The 25,480-nt window shown below is 41.0% G+C and overlaps 1 protein-coding gene across 2 annotated transcripts in view; it reads right to left on the reverse strand.

Moving 5' to 3' along the window:
* The window catches only part of whrna (whirlin a), a 161,887-nt gene extending 138,369 nt beyond the window's left edge, over positions 1-23,518 (reverse strand). Inside the window, exons 1-2 of one of the 2 annotated variants that reach the window (XM_038734254.1) lie at positions 22,616-23,518; positions 21,601-22,482 (exon numbers count right to left, since the gene is read on the reverse strand). In XM_038734254.1, the coding sequence (XP_038590182.1) occupies positions 21,601-22,344 (744 nt within the window). In that variant the 5' untranslated portion in view covers positions 22,345-22,482; positions 22,616-23,518. Of the gene's footprint in view, positions 1-21,600 lie in introns of both variants that reach the window. The other variant, XM_038734252.1, reaches the window with a different exon arrangement.
* Positions 23,519-25,480: the final 1,962 nt, after the last annotated feature.

Below are 25,480 nucleotides of genomic sequence, written 5' to 3' on the forward strand. Positions count from 1 at the left end.
GATGGTGTTAAACATTGATGCTTTATGACATTTGGCTCATTTTGTAAGACTTTTGTAGGAAAAACATTTATTCCTCAAAGTCAAGTCTAAACTGAAAGTATTGCACTGGCACCGGTTTCTAAAAATTCGAAACAACACCCACCCGTGCACCACATAATCCTCATGGTAGATAATGTTGTTGTATAAGCTAAAACCCTTAATGTCACCCACACATTACAATACTACTCTTAACACTACAGACGGCTCAATATCACATATTACCACAAACTTCAGTCATTTACAATCAGTTATTGTCTTCAGTTGACCTGTTCAGCAACACTCAAGATTTTACCTTATTCCTCACTTTTTTTCATGACAGAAATACACCCACAGCTTCCAGTCTCATGGCTCACATGTAAAGCACTCAGTGAACGCTCAACAGGGATACTGTACATGATGGCAGGGAAACAGACTGACACCATGAGTCAGTATTTGGAGTGGGTGACGACGGCTCTGAGTGCCAACAAGGAGCTTTTATGATATAATAAACCTGACTACTGCATCTCTTTTTGCTTTCATGGTGTGCCTCAGGTACATACCAGCAGCCTCTCTGTAGTACTGCAGATCTGTACAGAGTTTATGGTTTAACACAAATGTCTGCATTTAAAATGTCGTAACACTTCCTCTGAAATAACAGCTTCCATATTTTACGTCTAAACATCCCTTTCAGGTTGTTATCTTTGATTTAAAACAGCCTTAGTTTATTGTTTTCTCTGCATTCTTTCCTCAAACACACCTCTCCATGAGTCAGAGTGTGAGAGACAGATGCAGGAGTGACCGTCTAAATTGGCTCTCTAAGGTCTACTTCCTGTACTCCAGCCTCTCTTTACCATTTCCCAGTAAGCACTGATTTGGTGACTTGCAGGTCAAAAGACGTCTAGACGTGTGGGTTAAAAGTGTTGTTGCAAGAGTGTTTAAATTACTAGATTTCCACATGTAGATAGGACCGGCGTCAAATTGAAATGAAGACATTGAGATGCTGTTGAAACAAAAATTACATATGCATTCACTAGAAAGCAATATTTTCCACCCAGTTTGAACTATCCAGACATCTTTTGACCTGCAAATAACCGAAATAAGTGGGTACCTCCCCATCATCTTTCCCTCTCATTTTCTTCTTCTATCAGCGCTCTTTGATGCCCCTTTTTTAGATCAATCTCCTCTACCAGAGACACTACAGTGGAAATTGTCCATTTGAAATGGTTCAGAAATAAACAGAATCCAGTCCTGTCCAGACTGGGTGCTGTACACTGGGATTTTTAGGTAAAGTAATTGTATAATCATGTACTGTGGTTGCAAGACGTGAATGAGAGAAGAGATATGAGGTAATTAGCAAACAGTAGAGCTCTGCACATGAAATGTTCTTCCCTTCTTGCAACTTTGCAACACAGAGAGCAATGACACGCATAGAATTTTGTCATTGCCTTCTGTCTATCTATTCTGTCCCACCTCTCATACTATCATTTTATTCATCCTTTCTTTTTTCTCCTACACTCTCTGCCCATTCCTCTCCTTTCAAAGCCCTTATCTGTCAAGCAGTTGTTGTGTTGTTGTTGGCCTGACAACTTGATGTGTGTGTGTGTGTGCGTGTGTGTGTGTGAGTGAGTGAGAGAGATTGTAATCAGGGTCAGACAGCAGGCATAAGTCAGGGAAAGCCACCCAGAGCTTTCACAGAGAAACTAACTAAATGTTTCCTCATCCATCCTGTCTCTTTCTCCCAGCGGTGTCGTTTACAAATGCCTCCCGGCAGGTGTTTCAGGCCTCACATATACAGAAGCTCAAAGCCGCCTGGTCTTCCTGTCTTTCCGTTACCCAGCTGTCTGTGCTCTCCCTCAGGTCCAATGTGACAGAGGCATCCAGCCAAAAACAAAAACCAGGCACACAAAGACAGTGCAGAAGGTTAGCAAGCTGCACAACACAAGACTCAAGATTCTGTAAAACAGAAGCATATACCGTGGTGCTTCAACGTTCCCGGATGGATGCTCAGAAGTGTGGGTTCACATTAGCAAAATGAATGATTCATTTATCTGTCACACGCATCTGTCATTTTAATCAATGTAACTGTTCACACTAGGCCGTGTAACGACTTACGCTTCACTCATGAACACATAACTGTGACCTAGAGCATCTTTTTAGGCTTTGTGTTTATTGGTTAAAGATCTATGGGTTTTCTATACTGTTGACACACTGGTTGCACTGCTGGTAAGTACAAGTGCAACAATAACAGGCCGCATCATGTCATTTAACATTCATCAATGGACACCTATAGCACACATAGGGCGAGCCATTAAGAAAGTAGTTAAGATACACATGTGCCAAATTAATTGTTATTATTCCAGCTCTTGTTGCTGTGCTGCTTACTATCAGCTGTTTATTGCTGCTGTATGGCTGGTTGTCTTTTACTATTATTATTATTTTTATTGTTTTGTTTTTTTTGTGTTTGTTTGTTGTTGTTTTTCTCTTCCCCAAGCCCCCTCTCTGTTCTATTGCAGGTTTCGTTGCTTTCCGCAATTGGTGTTTCCCACTTCTTTTCCCTGTTGTCCCCACCTTCCATCCCCCTTCTCTTGCAGGTCTTGTCCTTTCTCTGTGCTGCCTGTTTGTGCCCCCCCATCCCCGTGTCTGCCCCCCTGTCCGGCCCGGTGACAAATCAATACATAATTAAATAAATAATAAAACAGACAAAGGAGTATATTAATACTCTCTTGTTAAAGTAAAATCTGTCTGGCACAATATGGTATCCAGGTCATCATACTCTATACCAGGCTGCTGGTTAAAAAAAAAAAAAAGAAAGAAAAAAGATACACATGTGCCAATCTGGGGAGAGTATGAGATAAAATTACTGCTTCTCTGTTGGACACATGTCGACACTGGGAAATATGATAGTGGTGTTTCCTGACATAGGTGGGTTTACATAAAAAACAATGGATGCGAGTGTTGTGCACCATTCGCCAAATATGCTGTCTGTTGGGTTCTTAAAACAAAGCAGCTGCAGTGCCTCCATCAGGCTTGAGTACATTGGCAAGTGGCTCCAATCCCCAAAATGAAGTGACAGTGTTGACCTCAAATCATTATGGGATAAAACAACTTTGCAGTTATTTACTTTAAACAGCATCGCTGCCAGCATCAGTTTCAATATCAGCGCTTTATGATCCTAATCCTGGAGATTGCACCAACGTGCTTATTTTCTTAAAAATCTTCTGTGTGTGTTTTTGATAAACAATGCAGGAGAAGCAACACTCTTTGTTAAAAGGACTGCCAACATTGAAATGCATTATTATTATTATTATTATTATTTTGTTACGCGTCTTTGCTCTTTATTAATGTTAAGTATTATTGAACTCTTCCACCTGTATGATTGTGTTAAATGTTCTACTTTACTTTGTGATAAGATTGGTTAATATTGCGCACAAGATATGACTTGTGATTAAATTCATATTATATATAATTTTTTAATAATAATATTAATATTAATAATATTAATTATTAATTATTATTATTTTAATATATAAATTCAACGGGATTAGCAATGAAAATTAAAAAATAAAAATAAAGCAGATTAAAAGCAGATAACTAAATGTTGTTTCTAGAGCATGAGCATCAGTAAAGTCATTATATAAACTCAGGCCATCCAGCCATCAGCTACACTACAGACGGACAGCTTTTGTTTTAGCTTGTTTGTAACAATTCACTAGTAGCAGAGCTAGCATGCTGTGCTTGTGTAAAACCAAAACACAGCGGCAGTGAATGAGACACAGAGCAGATTACAATATCACTTTCTACTAGGGCTGGACAATATGGCCAAAAATGATATCACGTAAAAAGTTTCAAATCTTTATATCGATATCGATAATTATCACAATAAGTATCAAATCGTTTTGAGTTTAAAGGCTGATTTTTGCTCCTGAATGAAAGTTGAAGAAACCTGATGGTGTAAATTGTGGTAAAACTCTTCTTTATGGTCAACACTTGATGGCAAATCCCTTAACAAATCTGAGGTAGAACATTCAAAACAATTATGATAAAGTCAACAAATATGTATCATCCATTGTCAACCCCTTATCCTGCGTACAGGGTCGCGGGGGGCTGGAGCCAATCCCAGCTGGCATCGGGCGCAAGGCGGGGTACACCCTGGACAGGTCGCCAGTCCATCGCAGGGCCACACATAAACGAACATCCACTCACACTCACACTCACACTCACACCTAAGGACAATTTCGGGTCACCAATTAACCTAGCCTGCATGTCTTTGGATGGTGGGAGGAAGCCGGAGCACCTGGAGAGAACCCCCGCGGACATGGGGAGAACATGCAAACTCCACACAGAAAGGCCGGGGCAACTGGGGTTTGAACCCACGACCTTCTTGCTGTGAGGCAACAGTGCTAACCACTGCACCACTGTGCCGCCCCCCCCAAATATGCATCAGTGAAAATTTTATTTTTTCTTATTCACTTTTTTAATTATTATTCACGTCTTTTGCAATGTATTGTGATGAAAATGCGATTTATCAATCAGCACACAGAGTATTGATAAGTCATATTGATTTCTCAATTTATGTTATTGATAAAATCCTAATAATATCAATGTCTAACCCCGATCTAATCATGCAGATAAGTAGATGGGGATGGAGAACCAATAGTGAAAGGGCACAAATTGGAGCATTAATGTGATTGGACCAGCTTTCTCTCAATATACGTGTAAGCAGACATCTGCGTGGGCGCCCACATGTGTGTGTGTATGACCATAGCTTATTCAGGAACGGGTCAGAAAGGGAATAATGGGCAGTGAATAGTGTAATTGCTCCACTGGGGGAGCCAATGATCGGAGGTGCACTGAGCTATTATCAGAGCCACTGTGAGAGCAATTGCTCTCATGAAAACTCCTCTCCTTGCTCATACGGAGAACGAGAGCTGACAGAGGGCCCCAGCCTCATACAGTGTGATGGGCTCTCCAGACAAGCAGGCGCTAATGGCAGACGGTGGAGGTCAAAGCAGAATATCAAGCATTGATGTATTAAAACCACAAGCGAAGGAGATATCCAGCTGCTTTCATAACGCTCCGACTCAACACACGAGACGTAAATGAGAAAATGTCCCACAGAGACACAAGCAGAATGAACAGGTATGGAGATTTGGGGGGCTGTCTGCACAAGTGAGGTGTTTCACAGCACTGCTAAAATTGCCTATGGTGAGAGTGTATTGTAAGTGCAGTGTCTTTTTATGTGTGTGTGTGTGCCTGGGTAAGGTGTATTAACTCTGCCGTAGCTGACAGCCTTGAGCTTGGAGAGTGAAGGTAATAAAGCATGAGCGTACTCACCCGGTTCTGACAGAGGCACCACAGAGACTGTTACATCTCCCCGACACTTGACCTGTCCTGAACTTGAACTTGACTCCCTCCCCTACTCCAAACCTACAGTACGTTCCAGCTTGCTGACTAAGCAAGACAGCACACACACACACACACACACACACACACCACACTCAGTTGGGGTTAATGGGGTGAGCGAGGCCTGCATTACTCCTGGCCTGCATGGCTCCTCGCCATGTTAGCCTGGCGCACACACACACACACACACACACACACACACCTTGTTATCTGTATGAAAGGACTAAAGGTAGAGGCAAGACAGTTTCTGCTTCCTCCAATATAGAACCAATGTGAGCCAAGGGATGTGAAACGAAGAACCTTCTAAGAGGAACACACTGTGATATCTATGTTTGCTCAACCTGGAGGGAACAATGAGAGTTTACCTTTTGCTAAAAGATAAATAAGAGCTGCACCATGTTTGAGATTTACAGTTTTTGTTCTTTTCAGTAGAATACATGGATTATAAAAGGATTTTGTAACACTGATTTTCACCTGGTGTTTATGTCCCCATACACCCAAAAGTTGTTTCCTGCAGCTGCTTTAGTTTACAGCAAAAGAGGTCCTCTTCTGGTAGTAGAATGTGAAGATTAATTAATGTGGGAGAAAAGGCAAATAAGCAGCTGATTATCCACCAGACTCTCTTTAAGTACCGTAGCATTGGTTTCAGAACATCTTGTCAAAGGACTGCAGCTGAAAATTAGCCAGCTGGCTGACACTGGCACATTTACAGAAATGTTGATTAATCTGATTTGTTCTTATACATTTATGGATGAAAACAAAGAGTTCAAAGTATTTGCACTGCAAACGGTGGTAGTTATTTTATTTGTCTGTTAAATATAAATCTGTTAAAGATAAATCTGTTAAAGATAAATTCTTAGATTACTGTAAAGAAAAGTGAGCCCTACCAACTCACATACATTGATTGCACACAATGCAGTTTGTTTGTCCTACTCATCTCTGCCACCACTTCAGAATAGTATTTCTTTTACAAATATGTCAAGGAATAAACTTCCTTTGTATAGTTCTTTATGTAACAAAATAAAATAAAATAGTACACACAGTCAAGATAAAAACATCAAAATCATAAATAACAATTTAGAACATAAGATTCTATAAAAAAAGCCTTCCTATAAAAACATGGCATCTTGGTTTTGATTATTTTCTTCAAGACAGTTGTCGAAACTAGCAGATCCAGAATATACGTACATAATACTGTCATACATAAGTTTATATTTTCTAAATTAAATTGCTACTGAAAATGTTAGTCAATTAATGACTTAGATAATTGAAAGAAAATAACAACAATTTTGATAACTGTTGCCATTATTAAGCAAAAATGCCAAACATTTTTTGGTTCCAGCTTCTCCAATGTGAGGATTTCCAGCTTTTCCCTGTTTGGGCTTTGTCCAGCAACAAATAAATTGGTCACCTCTTGCGTCTTCCAGTCAAAAAAAAAGCAATTATTCCATTCATTTATTTTGTCAGTGAAGATTTCTTGAAAATTTTTTTAAAACATCGCCTCATTCTTATAAACCAAATATTGTGTGTTTTCTCGTCTTGTGAACTAAGTGTATCGTCACACCACTATTTATCACATTTTATAGACTAAAGGGATCTATTGAATTCCTGATAATCGTGACAAATAATTGTTTGGAAAACCTTCTCTCGTCTCTCCCCCTTTCTCTCTTTCACTTAATTCTCTCCTCTTCAGAGATCAAATGGATCACATCAGCAGAGGACACACAGAGCACTGAACAGGACGCTGGTGATAATTGTGTATTGAATTCTGACAAAACGCACCAGCTGTGGGCGGATGAACAGGTCCAGCTCAATCTCAACCTGCTGTCTCTTTTCCCTCTCCCTCCCCCTTTCCTCCCCTCCTTTTCATCCTTCTGGTTTTCACTTTTTCACCATCGCTAGAATCCGTTAATACAAACGCATCTCAAGCAGGAACAATCCAGAGATTAAGTAATCATCTCCCCACAACATGGAGTCAATTATCCGTCGGCAGCTGGTTTTAAGACTTTAAACACGTCACCTTGTCGGGAATCAAAATATGTGCCGAATCAGCGTCATGACCACGGCAGCTTAGTTTGACCCTGGGAATATCAGGGGAGAATTAATGTCCCTCATATCAGTGCTGCTGCCATGAGCCAATCAGGTCAGCGCTTTGATGACTGATAGTCCGATAGAGGACATGTTAGAGATATTAGATGGCGCTCCCCCCCCCCCAGATGGTGTACCAGCATAAGGGCGAATTATGTGATGCCACCAGTATTGTCCTTCAGTCTTCAATCTTCCGAATCCTGCAGTCGTTCTTTTCTCTCGGGGTAACTGCCTCTGTATCGCAGTGCAGGCAGAGATCAGCCTCAAGTACCATGTTTCAAAATAGAGAAAAGCGTGTGGATTTTGGATGAATTACCTGAAATACAAGTTTAGCACTGTAATATAACGTTTTAACTCTAATTGATACAAAATCCAACAAACTCACGTACTTCTTACAAATCCTCTTTGTAAATGCATTTTTTTTTATCTCTCTATGGTCTACTGTATGTGTTAGGGTTGCGTTATTTCATGGAGCCTTGTGGTAGTTCAAGCAGGCATGGAAGTCAGTTTTATCGTCACATGATCCATACATCGTCCAATCATGTATGTCCATGACCTCTCTCTCACATAGACACATTTTGGCTCTAAATCGGTCTACATACAACAAGGCTGAGGTCCTTGCTACACCATCCAGCAGCGTTTGAATTAGCTACCTTCAGCAGAACAGATTTTTACTGCATCATGTTGTCAAGTGCAGGATTTAGGGCTTTGAGACTAGATGGAGACCCATCACACTCAGAGAAAATTAGTTGCTGTTCACTTGAAGGATACCTGTAACACTGGTGGAGACATTCAAGATAATTCATGTCGCAAACGATCAATCTGACAACAAAGCATTTGCACAATAGCACACCAGATTTGGTTCTGGTTGCCTCTGTAAACAGTTAGCCGTAACTCACTTCCAGCTACACAGATATCTACAGCCAGAGTGAGAGCTAAAACATCTTTACCAGCCATCAACCCTCACATTAATGGATCTCCACAGGGGCGCATTTCAATACATCAGACATATCACAAGACTGCGTACTCACAGTGTGTATATTCCACAAACCCATTTGATATGCATACACTGCGTACTTTATGTCTGTGTGAGTGCATCTTTTTTTCATATACACGTCTGGTTGCAAGACAGCAGAACACGCAGCATCCCTCTGTTTGTATTCTGTAGGTACATAGAGAGATCAGCAGCAGTGACTGACAGAGGGAGAGAAAGAGAGATGGAAAAAGAAAGAGAAAATGAGCAAGCAGAGCTGAAGCCAGAGAGGGCAAGAGAGAGCAATTTGTTAAAATGGCTGTAGAGAATAGGTAGGCAAAAAAAAGTACAGGGAGTGTAAAAAAGGCTCCTTTCTTTCTTTTCTGTCATCCTTTTTTACAACTCCAGTGTTAATGGATTTCTGCCCTCTGACAGAAGCCAAGGTCTTAAGATTTCACAAATGTCTGACGTGCTGTAAAGCCCCATTTATTCTAAATGTAAGTTATTTTATTATCATCAATGGATAAATTTAACAAAACACTTGGGATATAGCATGCTGATCAAATCTTGGACGTTAGACCGATATGGTCGAACACAGTTGCTTATCCATTCAACCAAGAGAGTTTAATGTACCACTAAGCCTTGAAGAACTTTAACTGTCACAACACGGTGTAAAAATGATGAGCAGGAATGTTACTTCTAGCCTGGAACCCAAAAATAATCCTTCCAGTTTGCAACTCTATTAAAGTCCTAAAGGTCAGTGTGAAGCCCTTTCTGTCAATCCTGAAACCCTGCACTAATAGATACACAACAATTTGAGTCTTCAGAGGGAAAACTGCAACATACAAACAGACATCCACTGACTGTACTCACAGCACAATGCTCTCTCTTCTTAAATTATTCAAACTCAGGAGTCCTTGTCAGGCCGGGCTGCCAATCACACACCTCCAGCAGATATAAGAGTACATGTTAAATGTCCTTTATGTGCGTAAGTTATGCTTGGAATCAGCACCTCATCAAATAATTACACGCATCACTTAACATGTTCAACGCACCACGACAGAGCTCAAGCTGACTTACCATTTTCTTACACCCCCCTCCCACATTCTTAACTCCTCTTTTTTTATTATCCCTCAGTTTATGCATTTCTTTCAAGGTGTTGGACAAGCGGCAGACAGCAGGTGGTATGGAGGAAGGAGGCATGTATGTGTGTGTGAGTGTCGGCAGGAGATGTAAGGCAGCTCTATGGTGTCAGATGACGGCCAAGGCTCCTCTCCGGTTGTCCCAAACATAATAGAGACATCTGGGCCGGCTAACGGCTCATCGTCGGCCCTGGCTGTGTGTGTTGTGAAGGAAATAATCTAATCTGACAGATACACAAAAGAAGATTTATGTTACCGCTGGTGGTCGCTATCTCAATATGTTGGCGATTAAAACTAGGCAATTATAAAGATCTTCACTACAACCCATGTGATTTTTACAATCCTGTCGCTCTCCTATGAGGACTCCCAGTGTTTTTACTCTGCTCCTGCTCTGATAACTTACACATCACAGGACTTCACAACTTCTCAGGAAGTCCTTTTCTCGGGAGGATATAATTCAAATGATCCCCTCTTGTGCTTACGTAACTCTATTAAATCCCTCTTTTTCCTCCTCCTCCAGTAGAGCAATCATTGAATGGCTGCTTGCATCAGGCAGTGAAGGAGAATTTGCCTGAATGTCTGTATGACCCTAGCGCAGTAGGACTTACAAACCACAGAGGAAACCACAGAGCACGGGGAGTAAAAAGTTTCCGGCAGCTCCTACAACAACCCAGTTCTGTTCAGATAATTAATAATCACGCAATAAACTGTTGGATGGAAGGCAGATAAGATCTTCCTCATTGCTACATTTTTATGAAATTATGTACATTGGATTTTAATAGCAGAAGAACAAGTGTACAAAATGAGGCTCGACTTAGGGGGTTGGGCGATTTTGCCAAAATTGTTGTCATAATAAAAAATTTCACATTAGTCGATATTGATAATTATCACTATTATTTACATTACATTTACTCATTTGGCAAACACTATCCAAAGCAACTTACATTTGAGGAACAATATACAAGCATCAACAAAGCATCAAATACACCACGAGATCTACAACTGACAATACATTCTAGTAAGGGCAGCAATAAATACTACTAAGAGCTAATAGCACGCATGGCATCAATGGGCTAAATACCTTGGGAAAGAAGTAAGAGCTAACAAAAAAGTGCAATCAATAAAAGAGAATTGTAAGGGGATAGAAGAAGAAGAGCACAGGACGTGCATGTTAGAGGTTAGGAGTTAGAGGTGTTATAAGAGAAAGTGTTCTTGGAAGAGATGAGTTTTCAAGAGCCTCTTGAAGTTAGACGTTAAGGGGGCAGCCCAACTCTGAAGTGTGAAAAACTCAACTGCACTGACATGAAGAGAACAAATCTAACGGTCTGCCACCATAAATAGTAAGTTTCGCTTAGAGAATTGCTACTTAAAAGACACTTTTCCCATAGCGTGAGCCCCATCCGCTCCATTCACTGCAATGTAATGCAAGCATTCACAACTACAGTGAGATGGGTAATGTTTTTTACAACTCCTCTCCCTCTGAGCAGGAGAATAATCACCACTGCACTGTGTGTGGGTGTGTGTGTTGGGGGGTAGCTATATACACATCTCTTCCTGTGCCCGGCTCATAATTATACCTGTCAAGGAGCAACAGACAAAAGTAACAATGAACCTTCCAAATCCTCATTGATATTCAAAGCAGACCTCCTGTAGTCTCATGACTCCCACGGTGGTTGAGACGGAGCCTCAGAGAAAAATATTCAACAAGCTCAATTCAAGCATAAATCCCTCACGTTAGGTCAGGGCAGATGTACACTGCTGGTCATACCTCTGATCAAAGTTATCAGCCTACACTGTAAAAAAGCTCAGAGCCATCATCAATTAATCTCCCACTGACAAAAATCCATTCAAAAAACAACAACACCTTGCTTAAAATCCTCACTCTCAACAATGGCATGTGGTGATTGCTTTCATTCTTACACAATTGTGTAATTGGGAATTATTAAGGCAGCCTGATTATCAGAAAATCAGATTTGAATGTAACTACATAAAACACTTTTAGAGATATATGAACTGTGTGTTAGGACTGAACAACACTTTTTTTTCTTCAGGTGCCAACCTCAATCAAGGCCTTTACAAATGAACACCTGTAAATGTAGTGCACGTCTAACGCAATAAAAATGCAGCTGTGTAATAAAAAAAATGTTTGCGGTAGCAGTTTGTAGTGTTGTTATAATTCTTTATTCAATATACTGGATACTATATGCTGATATTATAGCTTTATGTAATATTCTATAGCAGGTACAAGTAGTTAAAATTAATGTCATCTAATACAACAGTTCTGTTTCAGTGAGATTAAACTAAATTGCAATAACTATAATGCAAACCACAGGCTCCAAAAAGGACCACAACTCTCTAACAACAAACAGAACACTATAACCTTCATGAATGTAGGTTTCACCTCATCTACTGGCATTTCAGTTAACTTAATACTACAAATTTAAACAACTTTATTTTCACATGAGGTGTGACTGTGTTCTCACCACAGGCCTTCAATAATAAAACACGATGTCTGTAAAACTCAGTGCACCCCAGAGACTAACAGATTAAATAATTTCCTGCCTGCAGACAGAAGTGACCAGAAATGGAGGGATTCAGCTCATTGACCGGATATTAATGACTGCTTCCGGTGACTTAGTGCTGTGGAGACCAGGTGATGGATTGGGGACACCTTCTCTGTGAACTGAAGCATTTGGCGGCTCCATTGTAAAGCAATTAAACCGTTTCAATAGAGTCAGTTTGGCAACGAATCTAAGGGACCCCAGGTGGGCCAACAAGAGGAGAATAAAAATGCTGCCTGTAGATGGACATAATGATGAGATATATGACACCAAAGGAGGGGAAAGAGGAGAGATGATCATGATTAAGTGTCAGGAACAGCTCACAGGACTAGAACTGTATGTGAGTCTGTATGTGCACTTGTGAGCTTGCACTAATGTAAGGGGAATGTACACAGATGGGACATGGCCTATCAGAAAGGTAAAATTTATCATCTTCTGTCTGAACAACTTACGGTAAGAGTGTGGGTCTATAGCACAAACTGACATATTTCAGAGGGACAGAAGGAGGCAGAAGGAAACGGCTGGATAAATCATCAACAAGTGTGAAAGATTATATCCTAAAAATGTTTTATCCATTTTTTACAATATTTATCACAATATATGGCTATCAGCCACTTGATGTTCCATGCAATGAACATTGTGTCACTGTTATTCATTACAAACTAAACGTTATTATTCATTATTTCATCCATCTCTCCATCCATCCTGTTGCTGATTTCCTTCCCTTCATTTTATTTTCCCTCTGCCAACTCCTTATACTGCAGCCAAAGCATCAAACCGGCAGTCAGTCTCTTCAACCCTTCCTTTTGATTAAAAGCTTGAGAGACCTGCATTCATCCACTTTAAGTAGTTGCTCCATACCTACTTTAAGTGAACAAAAAACATTTTTCTATTCTTTTCTATTCGTCTCAAAAGTAGCGGCACTGATGTGGGCAATATAAGGGGGGAAACATACTGTCTATCCAGGTTTTGTTTAAAATAAAAGTAAACCCATGTGGGTCAGGGAGCGTTAAATACTTTGCAGTGTACAAAACATTTATTCCCTGTGGGTTGAATAAATGTTTGGATATTGTAGGAATGCTCAAGCGCTGACACTCCACACATCAGCCATGACTCGTTTCATACTCATACAGCCACACACATTCACAACTGGAGGCTGGCCAGTACAAGCCGGTGGCCAAATAACTGTTGGCCAGTGGTGCAGAAAAGTGCAAGTGTCTTGCTCAAGGGCCCCACAAGGGCAGTCTTTGAAGAACGCTGACTGAAAGGCTGAAATTTGAGCATATGGCTTCCCTTGACTAGTTCACACTGAAAATGAGCATATTGGATTTTTAGCTTTTTGTTGTTGGAGTAATTTTTTTAAATTATACTTTCAGAGAAAAATTGCTAAGCCTTGATTCTTTTGCTGAAGTGTTTTGGGTTGGTTTTTTTTTCTTTGGAGCACTGCAAAATCAATTCTCACCAACAGTGCCAGTGTTAAAATAAAAGCCAAATGTAATACATAAACCCAGAGTGACCAAAGCAACAAGTGCTGAGATTAACAAAAAAAGGTTACTTACATAACCCCACAATCTTTTCAACAACAAACATGCCAAAGGTCCCCTTATTTCATCATGAAAACAGACTGTTTATACAGAACACTTCAATTAAATATATACGCTATAAGACAGAGGTGATGTTTTCTAATAACGATTGCATTCTCTTGCTCGCTTACCGTAGAAGGTGCACCATACTTCTGAGCATAGCAAGCACCTCATGATTCAGTATACACATACAGTACATTATATGTATGAGAGCAAACGTTCACCAATAGATGAGCCTGTTGTGATATAAAATGCCATTTGAAGCCCTGGAGAAGTGGTTATGTAACCATCAGACTTTCAGAAACTAATAAATGGAACCATGGCAGAAAGAGGCAAAATCATTATCTACTTGTTTGGTCTATTTAGTAAGCTTTTTTTTTATGCATGAGTGTTTGTTGAGCAAGCATTTTTTTTTTAGTAACGCCCTCCTTAATAATCAGTGACACACATTACAGCAGGAAATTCGCCAGAAGACAGAAAATCCTCCACTGTTTGCCACTTGATCAGTTAGGGTTACGTGTCCTGCTCGAGGGCATGTTAGCAGTAGTTGTTGAGGGCTGGGAATGAGGAGAGAAGAGAAATAATTCCCCGTTGTTGTGATTTCACCAGCATGACATCTGTGCTGTTTACTGTGGTGTTGTGTAACCTTTAGGGCGCCTTAAGGCAACAATCAGTCCAAAGGTTTACAGAGAGATGCACTCGGAACATTTTTGGTGACTTGGTGACAAATCTGCTGCTCACTGTTATTAGACACATACCAACACAAGTATGTAAACACAAGCCCAGAGGCGAGGCCTAAAGGCACAGTACCTCATTTATTCCAGGCTGCTCACCGCAGTCCTTAATCAGCTTTAGCAGCCTTTAGTTGTGTGTCTTCAAACTACCACATGCACACGCTGAGGCTACCCCATATGACAAATGGTCTGAGTTGTAACCGCTGCTGCGTTGAATGCAGAATCAGAGCCCAGAAAACATCACATCATTTATCAAACTTTTAAATGTATGTTTAAGAAAAGCCAATGCACACTTATTCTACATATTTTATTAGAGTATCATACTGGCCCAAATATGATACAACCCTGATTATAAGACGCCCCCCTCTTTTCTAACACCAGTTTTTGCAAGAAGACTTCTTGAAAATATGAAACACTTTGAAGCTGTTAGGAACGTTTCCCAGAGATACTAAGTCCTGGTCCTCATCTTTGAAGCCTTCGCTCCTCTCAAAGTGAAACATGAAAATACTTCCATTAAGTCAGAATGTAAATCCCACATTTGTGCAGCTTGCCTGTCAGTCACATCCAGCACTCACTCTTTGACTGTTTGCATTTTTCAGCTGTTTTCCTCATCATGACATTCTCTGAGAGCAGTCATTCTTGGCAGCTTGACAGAGATTTCAGTCCCCAGTCTGTCTCTGCAGTAAAGACGTCCGTAGACACTTTCAACTCGTTTTCACTCATCTGGAGCTTATTTCCCCTGTGGTAGCCAATCACTTTACAGAACATCCCACAGGTTAAACTCAGACACTTCCTTGAATATAATACGACCCTCACTTTTTCAACATAATTTCCAGAAAAACAGATTGTACTATATTCAGGCCAATATGGTAATATTTAGAGCCCGACCGATATGGGATTTTTAAGTCCGATGCCGATTTCGATATTTGAAGATTTTAAAATGCGACAAGCCGATATATCAACAGATATTCTTTCCCCCCCATATTATAAGCAACACATCACAGTGTTTCCAATACCAACGCTGACCGCCGCATATTGATTATCGATTTTTTGATTTAAAATCGTATTTGATTGCAGAGCGGCGTAGCGCATTTGCGCAGCACATCCTCTCGCTCGTCCCTCTCTCTCGCAATCTCTCTCTCCCTCTCACTCATGAACACATCTGCACAAATCTTTCCAACACAATGCTACTTAAAAAAGTTATTAGCATGCAAAGGAGCCTAGCTAATAAGGAGAGCTAACTTAATGTTAGAATACAGCTGAGTTTTCGAGGCTAGCACGCTGTATATAGCTGGTAGTCAATATTGACTGCATGCACACATTAAATCGATTAATTGTCAACTATTCAATTAATCACCAACTGTTTTGATAAAAGATAATCATTCCCAGTCATTTTTCTATGAAGAACATTCAAATTTCTCTGTTTTTAGCTTCTCTTTTCTGGTTTCTTTAGTCCTCTAGGACACTAATTGAAAATTATTGGGTTCTGAACAAAACTGGACATTTGAAGAAGTCATCTTGGGCTTTGGGAAACACGGATCAACATTTTTTTACCATTTGTGACATTTTTAGACCAAACAACTAATCGATTATTTGTGAAAATGATGACAGATTAATTGACGAAGTTGCAGCCATGACTGACATTCAGTTGGTTTACAGTTTAGGATGATCTGACGTAATAAGGAAGCCATGATGCCATCATACTTCTAAATAATTCACACTGGTCAGGTGTAAATTCTGACCATTGTATAACAACATGCAAAGTGATTCTGCTGTTGTTCATGTGCAGCCAACTTAAAATAGAAATAATGGTGATATTTCATTCAGATTTTGGGCAAAGTAACTACAAACTCTCAACAACAGGCTCTCTGTGATGCGGGTCTGAATGTTGACAACATCTAGCACGACAAACCTCTTTCACGCCAGCAGAATCAGCTCCAAGCTATGAATCAACTGATACCGTCCTCAAGTTTAACAAGATTTCTATCTGCCTCCCACTATCTAATCAACACACCGACCATTAGCAGTCTGCAGTGCTGCTCCAGGCCGCTGAGCTCCCATTTCTCTGACTTGTAGCCAGGTCTTTGCATGTCAATGTGCTGGGCAGCTGCCCAAGTGTCGACCCAGTGAATTTAGACCGGCCATGTCTTCATCTTTTTACGAATACCCTCTCCCCCTGGTCTATTTGCAGGGCTGTCATAGCATCAACCCCTACAAAGGCACCAAACTAAAGTTTTTCTTGGTACAGTAGACAAACTAAGACAGGAAAACATGTCATCTACCAAGGTCATCCCCAGCTATCTTGTCTTGTATCTTCCTCTCTTTCCCTCCAGGTGTCTGAATTTTTGCCTCTATGCCATCCTTCTGCCTCCTCAGACTTGAGATGAATCAGAATAAAAAGTCAGAGAGACAGGCAGTCTGTGGCTGATGTGGAGACAAGACTGCTTGTCTTGGTAGTGTTGTGGCTCTGGCTCCAAAACAACAGGATTTATGTCCCCATTTCTATCTCATCACATCTCCTGACTGTCCAGCTCATCACACACAAGATGGTAAAGAATGCGAACTGGCTAGCTAACCTTGGCAGTGACTCTAGGGACCATGGCCAAGGGAGGCTCTTAGGAAGAGGAGAGAGTCGGAGACAGAAAGAAATACAGCCGTAAGCCCTTGACTCGTCCCCTGGGCCAAACAACAATCTCCTGCTTTCAGATGCCATCCCTGAACTCATCAGGCAACACAGGTTTGCTAAAGTGAAGCGGATTAACGTCTACGTAGAGATATACAGCGGGGAGAAAACATTGTGAACGAGTAGTGTGCTAAATAAGTTGCAAAGACTTATTTTAAATCAGCCTTGTTGTTTGTTTAGAATTAGTGATTTGTTATTTGTGTGACGGTGATAAAGGAGAGTGATTTTCTGGCTGAGCAAATGAGTAACACTGTAACTGACGGAATCAAAACTCATTATACACCTTTTTTGGGATACAACTCCAACAATAGCTAAAAGACACACATAGCTCACCAGTTAGATGAAGATTTTTAATCTGGTTAAAGATTGCATAGCTGGCTTTGCGTTGCCTGTTTACACATCCAGCAGAGATGAATGAACATCATAGTTTATTTGAAGTCACATTTCTGTCCATCTGATGAATGGAAATTCAATAGTCACTATACTTTCTTGGTTTCCACAAACTCCTGAAGAAAAATATCTCTTTAGCTGCTACATGTTCCATATTCTTCCCACTAGTCATTAACTTTGTCTGTCTGCTATTTGGTGCTGGGCAGGTAAAGCAGAGCGGGTTCCAAGCTTTGTGGCGCAACAGAGTCGGGTGATAACTCTCTTTGGGTTCATCACTAAGACACTTCACATTACACGCAGGCATTTGATTGGACGTTAAAGGTACAATGTGTAATGCTCCAAACAAATAGGGGGCAGCATTTCAGATCCTTCCACCCTGGCAGGGGAGGACCACCTGTGTTTTCTTGCCAGATCCACTCATGGCTGTACCTTCACCAGCTCGCTCTGTCTGAAAGCTGCAGATGGTTAACATGAGAGCCAAAAGAAGCAGGTAGCGCTTTGCTTTGCTTCCGCCTCCTGTGTGTCCTCAGACAGTTACGATTTCACAACATTCATTAGATCAGAACCGTTTCTTCTTCACATTCTGCAGATGAGGTTAGTTCATCTTCTGAATGTTTTAACCTAAAATTCTGGCCCTATCTTATACACATTGTACCTTCAGTGCAGTTCAGTTCAAGGTGAGAGGAATGGATTAGATGTGATTTCTGTGTCCAGACAGCAGCTTATTCAAAGGTGACATTTCATCTGTCAAATGTGCCAGACGCTTAAATTCACTGAGTTGTTTTCAGACTTGGCTGGTAGTGTATAACATGGCTGCAAATATTTAAAAATGTTGCAATGCTTTAAGATTTAAACAAGGAACTATAATTAATAAAATTAGTGAAGAAATGAATGCATGCAAAATGTTCAGTCATTTAACCATTAAAGACATATATATTATTCACCGTGTTGGGGTTTGAAGGACAGGGTTATACTGATTCACTTATTGATTATATTCAGTATTTAGGCTGGAAGTGCTTTTAGAATCAATCAACAGCTCAATAGTTTGACTACAACTTCCCTAAGTGAAAAAGGGTTGCATAACAAGTTAGAAATTGATCTGTAAATGTTTTCTTTAAATTTGGTAAAATTTTTCACACTATGTAGACAGCATAACATATTCTGCGTGTTCCAACATATGACTAAAGGTATTTGATGCTCAGATTGACTGAAATGTTCCAAACCTAAGATGCTATGAGATCAGGCTATGAGATCAGGCAGAAATATACTGTGGATGACGAGTGGGTTTGTACAATGCTTGACGATGTACTCAGAGTTTAAAAGGTTAAAATGATTGCAGTTCAAAAGCCTGTATTAACATTTAGACTAAGCCGAGAAGGCATAAAAATAACTGAACTCAAGCATTAATGATCTTCTGTGGAAATTTTATCTCACACGGGGCCACTCTGGGTGCCTGCCCTTTCTGCCTAATAACAGGCAGCTGTAGCATTATAACTGGTAGTAGTCATAGTTATACATACCATAGTCATTAGGGATGGCTTAGTAGCAGAACGAGTAGCAGGGCAATTATGAAATAAGAATTTGCTGACAATGACACAAAGGTGAATAAATAACTATATTTAGAAAGATGTAGGCAGCCTACTTTTCATCCATCTTTGGTTTTACTTCCTCTTAGTCTCAATACCAACACAACTACAAACATAAAACTCTCCAATTGTTCATTTACAGTAAGAACAACCAATAACCTTCACTCCACAGATGAGAGACAACTTATGGAGAAATGTGGAGAAAAATTGATTGGAAAAAAACATGGATGGTTAATTCTGTCATTAGTATTCTATCTGACGCAGTTTGAGATAACGTTCAATATGAGGAGCGGAGCTGTTCTGCTGCAGCCTTGTGAAATAATTTAGTCTGAAGAGCCGATTTAGAGAAACTACTAAAACAAAATTAGGCCAAAGACTTTAACACTTCGTCACGTGTCACATCAACAGAGAACGGTGTATTAATGGGGGTTATGCTCCTTCCTCAGAGACAGTTTGCCATGACAGAATTACATTACACCACAATATATAACAGAATACAATGAGAAGACAATAAAATAAAACTATGAAAATGTATCAATCTAAAAGATGGTGTCACCTTAGGGCCTGGAGCATAAAGTCAAAGTCAACCAGAGGATCTGCACTGGGTGGCAGTTAGGTAGTTAGTTTAGAGATACAGTCATAACTAAGGCAAGACAACAATAAAAGGTAGTTCCATCTTAATGGTTACCATGCACATTAGTATTCTGGCATGAGCTGCTGCATATTCCTCCTGGTCACAAGCTCGCCCTTCTAACCTTTAGGCCACAACTGCATTACTGTGTTGCAAAATGACCTGCAATTAATGAAAACATGATGCTGTGTGGCAAAAAAAAAAATATCTGTTTTACCATTAGTGAGTACAATTCTTAAATTTATGACCCTGGGCCATGTGCAACTATTTAGTTTCTAATTAGAGTTATTATTATAATTTACATTATAACTAGGCTATGTTTCAACTTACACACAGCTGGTGCAACAGGCTGCTGTATGATTGGAGATAAATGTATCTATAATATACCTGTAAAGCCTAAAATGTATTCTCAACCACACAGGTAACCAGTGACTAAAGGCAAAATCAGGGGCAACATGTTCTCATCTTTTGGCATTAGTTAAAAGCCTATGTGTGTATGTATTTTGGATTTCCTGAAGGCAGGAGCTTGCCTTATGGCAGAGCCCTGCTTAATGTGAATTACAAAAGTCCACACAAGAGGAGATAAAAGCATGGGCGACTTTGAAGGTTATAAAGCACTTAATTTGAGCTATAATCCATGGCTGTTGGAGGGGACAAACTGGTGACCTTTCAAACTACAGACATACAATCACTATTCTTAAAAAGCAGCTTATAGATATCCGGTACTGTCTGGTGTTGTTATTTTTTATTTTTGATAACTGTATTATCAATGTAAGTGCAAGCCAATGCTGCATGCGTAGATGGAAATCAAGAGGGCAGCATGATAACATTGCCAGAAGAATAAATACAATGCAGAGATAAAAAGGTAAGAACAACAGCCATATGCTTCAAAAACTAGATGTAATGTCCAGTTAAGATGCTTTGATAGGTATTAGTTTCTAAAAACAAACTAACATGAAGTCAATCATTAAATAAGGAGTAAAAGCACTGACCATGAGTGCAATTTTCCAGATGCTTTAAACAGACTTGAACCTTGTTGAGAACTATGAATTCCAGTGATATGAGTATATACAGCATGGGCAAATAGGTGTGAATGAGAGCAATTACAAAATCGATCATAAAAGCATGCCATGAAATAGAGAGGGGGGGGGGGGGGGGAACAGCCAAGTTAGCAGTTAGCAGAAAGACAAGAAAACATTGAGATGAATGTTCAGCACCATGGACAGCTCATAAAACCAATGACCTCACAAGGTGTCCTCCTAAATCAATCTTCACTGTTCGAAAATCAGACATGCTCTTTTATCACCCTATTTGCTAATAGGCTTTCTTTACACTTGGTGGCACTAACAATAGCGCGCAGGGCTGAAATGGGCCCAGGCTGTCGACACAAAAGCACACACGAACACACACAAACCCACACACGCACTCCTCTGTGGCTACCAGCTGCTTTGAAGGTGTCTAGTTACGTGCACGCTTCCTACAAGGAGTATTCATTGCGCGCGTTTACACTGCACTGCCGTGGCAACACATTGCTTGCTGATATAACAAATAGCCACAGCTGCTTCCAGCCAAAAAAGTTAATTCCCCTCAACAAATCGGAGCTTGTTGGCGTCAAGAGGTAAATTTTAGACACCGAGGCCAAACATGTAATTCATATGAGGCATGAGCTTATTACAGACAGGAGCTCGGTTAGAGGACGAGGCCAGTGCAAGTAGTTCTCCTGACTGCATAGCTGAGGGCTACTAATTTATACGCTGTTTTGAAAGGATGACTTGGTGAAGATAAACAAAAGGAAAAACTTAGCCTACCTTCACTGCTTCAGCATGAGTGACTTTGTCGAAGACTTTGTCGTTGACTTTCATGATCTGGTCACCGATCCGGAGACCCTCTTTCTCCGCCAGGCTCCCCGGTTCCACCAGGGACACGTAGATGCCGACCCCGTGCTCCGAGCCGCCGCGGATGCTGAAGCCCAAGCCCTCGTTGCTCTTATGCCGCTTCATGGTGACCTGCCGCAGCTCGCCCGGCGGCTCGTGGACAAAGTTCCTCCCGAGCAGCGGCACCAGGGGAGCTGTCCCGTCGCTGCTGGTGCTGAAGCTGTCCGGCGAGCCCCGCAACGCCACCTGAAACTCGGGCGGGTTGTTTGGCGAGAAATGCCCCGGAGGAGTCGGGCTGGCGCTGGGGAAGTCGCCCGGCGTGGGGTCGGTGCTGCCGTTGCTTGCAGCCAAATCCGACTTTAAGTAGAGGCCCTCTGAGGTGTACTGCTCGAAGAGAAGCTGATCGGAGCGGGGGATGACCAGCCGCAGCATGGGCAGAAGTTGCCGCTTGCTGGGCGCGTTGAGGATGACGTTGAGGGTCTGCACCAGGTCGTACACGTTGCGTTTGGAGTGGTAGACGTTGAGGCAGTGGATGAACTGCTCCCTCTCGAAGTCGTTGAGCAGGAGGTTGAGCGCGTTGTGCAGCTTCCTCACGTTGGCCGAGAGCGTCCGCGCGCTGGAGGCCACCGAGTTGGCCGAGGAGCTGAGCGACATCCGCTCCAGGTCGGTGCTGCTCATCCTGGCAGTGTGTCCGGGACGCGGCGCCACACTGGTGCGGGTTAGAGAGCAAGCATAACGGGCAGGTGGCACGGGATTAGACTGGCCCTTGGCATCACGACCGCTGGAGGACGTGCACTCCGGTTATATCCATGCTGTCTGTTTGGTTGTGACAGATGATCCACTTACTACTCGCAATTTGCTGGATAGAGCGATCAAAGGGGCAACTTCCACGGCCAATTAAGTCCAACTAATTCAATTTCACAGTTGACACATATTAATTAGCACTTACCATCATTTAGGTGGATTTCAGCAATTGGATTCTGCAAACTTCACGCGTGATAGGGTGCGTCGAGACTGAACACGCAACAGCCCCGCGGAAAAGTCGTCCCGCTCCGCCAGAGAGCTTAGTAATGAGCCACGTAAGGATCTCAGCCTGCGTGTCATTAACTGCGGTCTTATTTTCCAGGAGGTCAGGTGGCTGCCTCAGCGCCGCTTCTCTGGTGTCCGCCTCGCAGCTCCACAAGACGGTATAAAACACCCGAACTTAAAATGACTTGTACTTGGTTCACCGTTGCGCAACCAACTTAGAGAGAAACACTATATCTTCCAACGAAGAAGGAGAAAATAAAAAGTTCTTTTTGTGCTCTTCTCAGGCGTCCCGCTGTGTTCCCGCTCAGGTCCAAACGACGACAAGTTCACAAAAATATCTATCCAGCAGTGTCACACGGAGCAGACGTGTACTCCAGCCATCTGTCTGTTGGTCTTGTTTTTTATATCCGTCCGGTTGCAGTTTGGAGGCAACCTGCTGCTGGCTCTCTCTCCGCTTCTCGGTGGTTACTACAGAGACAGAGCGGAGACTGGCTGCTCTCTCGCCTCTGACCGTCCTCTGGCAGGAAATGACGCAGCGTCGTGCAGCCAATGCGTCGCTTATGACCAGTAGCATGCGCTCGTTTCCCCCATGCTCATGGCACTTCCGCAAACAATAAGTTATGAAACAGGACTTTAAGTAGCCTGCGTTTGGCTGCGCAGCTTGTTGTCGGTTCTCATATCTTTAAAATACGTTTGTTAAAGACCATATATATATATTTTTTTTATTGTTTTTATAATGCTTTTATTTTATTGTCATTTTGTTTTGCTGTCCTGAAGCACTTTGTAGGCTATGAGGTTTTGAAAGGTGCTACAAATATATTATTATTATCATGAGGCTATTTTCTATAAAAGCAAAATATGAATGCAGTTTCAGTTTTATGTTTCTGTGTCTCTTCCACTACTGCTCATCAGTGTAAACAAATTCCTCAAAACTGTTTTGTTTTACAAAAAGTTACAGAGCATATGGATATACAGCTTTCTCCAAAGTAGCCGCTAGAGTGCACACTGTGAAATAAAAAAGAAAGAGAAAATACTTTGACAGTTGACATTTTTGAAGCAGATATTTTAACTTGTCATAGTAGAAACACGTGTTTCTCATAACACTAACATGGCAAAAGGTCAATCGTCCTCCAATGGACAACTGGTTAACAATGAACTCTCTTGTTAATCAGTAAGTAAGTATCACTACAAACACACTTATAATTTGCTTGTAGGGTCATAAAAAAAATACATCTTTCAGAGGAGCTTCACCAACACTGCTAGTAGCCAGTAGGTCACAGTACATGGCAAGTCCTTCTGACGTGGGGCTGCTTGTGTCTCAACAGGTGGCACAGCAACTCAAGTCCAGGTGTCTGACTTGTTGACTGGTTCTGCTTTTAAAAGTCGTTGTGCCCCAAAATTAAATATATAAACAAATCACAACCTACACTATATCACATAAAACAGATAATTCTCTTTAGAACGATTATCAAAGCTCATTTATTTGTGCTTTTTGGGAAGGTTGGTAAATTTGGAATATTTGAAGGCCCATTTGTGTAACAATGAAACAGATCTATGATTTAAAAATATAATAATTCAATCGGATGTAATTATTTTTAACAAGTCAGATCACATTGGAGATTGTGTTGGTGACCCACTGGGACTGGCTAATTAGTAGTTGACAATAGACTGGCACCACTGAGATCTATGATGTTAGTGTATATTACAAAATGACTCCTTCATTTACTTTTTTATGATCAGTTCTAATTTAATGTTGGTTTTGCCATCTTAAATTCTACATCGTAAAAGTGCAGCATTACATACAGTATGTACATACAGTACATATCTCTGGACAGATATTAATCTTTGTCTGCAGGTCGCTGATGGAGTTTAACCAGTTGCTGTAATCCCTGATCTATGAGTCCTCAAGCTGTAGCCAAAAGGAGCAAAGTGGAGGTGAACTCAGTTGCCCCAGCAATCAATCACATTTGCAAAACGGTGATAATATCAACTGCAAATGAGGCCCTTGCTGTGAGGCCTCTGTGTTGACAAATGGCACTGTGCAGTTTTGGCAGAGTTTCCAAGCTGAGCCGTCCTTAAAATCTGCAGCTGCTGAGCCAAATATTCCTTCTGCTTTATTAACAAGCAACTGAAGCATTTGAAAGGCTGACCTCGGCAAAACAGAGGACTGTCTGCTCTCCAAAAAGGAACAATTGTGACACTTTAATTTAAAATTGTGACCAAGAATGTGCCGGGTGATATAATTATGTCAAAGTAATTAGTGAGGTTGAAAATGGACCTATTAGCATGGTAAGTGAACATTGTCTTTGGAAAGGAATCAATAAAATAGAGGAATGCTCTGATTATCAGAGGAGCAAATGAGGTTGAAGCAGAGCTGACTGAAATCACAGATGAAGTCAGCACTCTGCTTCCTGAAAGTGACACAGCACAACTGTCAGCAAAGCAGCAACGCAGGCAACAGAGATAAAAGCAAGAGCATCTGATAGTATATTCATGGTTTCTGAGGCAGAGGTTTATCAGTTAATGATTTTCTTTGCTAAGCATTTCTTTTCAATCTTCCAATTTCAGTTTATGGTAAAATGGTGTGAAATTAGAGACTTGGGCTGCAACTACCATCTACCACCTAATCATGGCAGTAGAATATCATACCCAGAGCCCAATATGATGTCTTCAAATTGTTTGTTTCAGATAATTAAATCTGACATTATATAAAAAGAAGAAAAGCAGGAAATACTCAAATTTGAGAAGCTAGAACCAGAAAATGTGTGGCATTTTTACTTGATAA

The sequence above is a fragment of the Micropterus salmoides genome, unplaced genomic scaffold (genome assembly GCF_014851395.1).
Source record: "Micropterus salmoides isolate LMB-PRFRI ecotype aquatic unplaced genomic scaffold, ASM1485139v1 Ms_hic_scaffold_20, whole genome shotgun sequence".
NCBI classification, from domain to species: domain Eukaryota; kingdom Metazoa; phylum Chordata; class Actinopteri; order Centrarchiformes; family Centrarchidae; genus Micropterus; species Micropterus salmoides.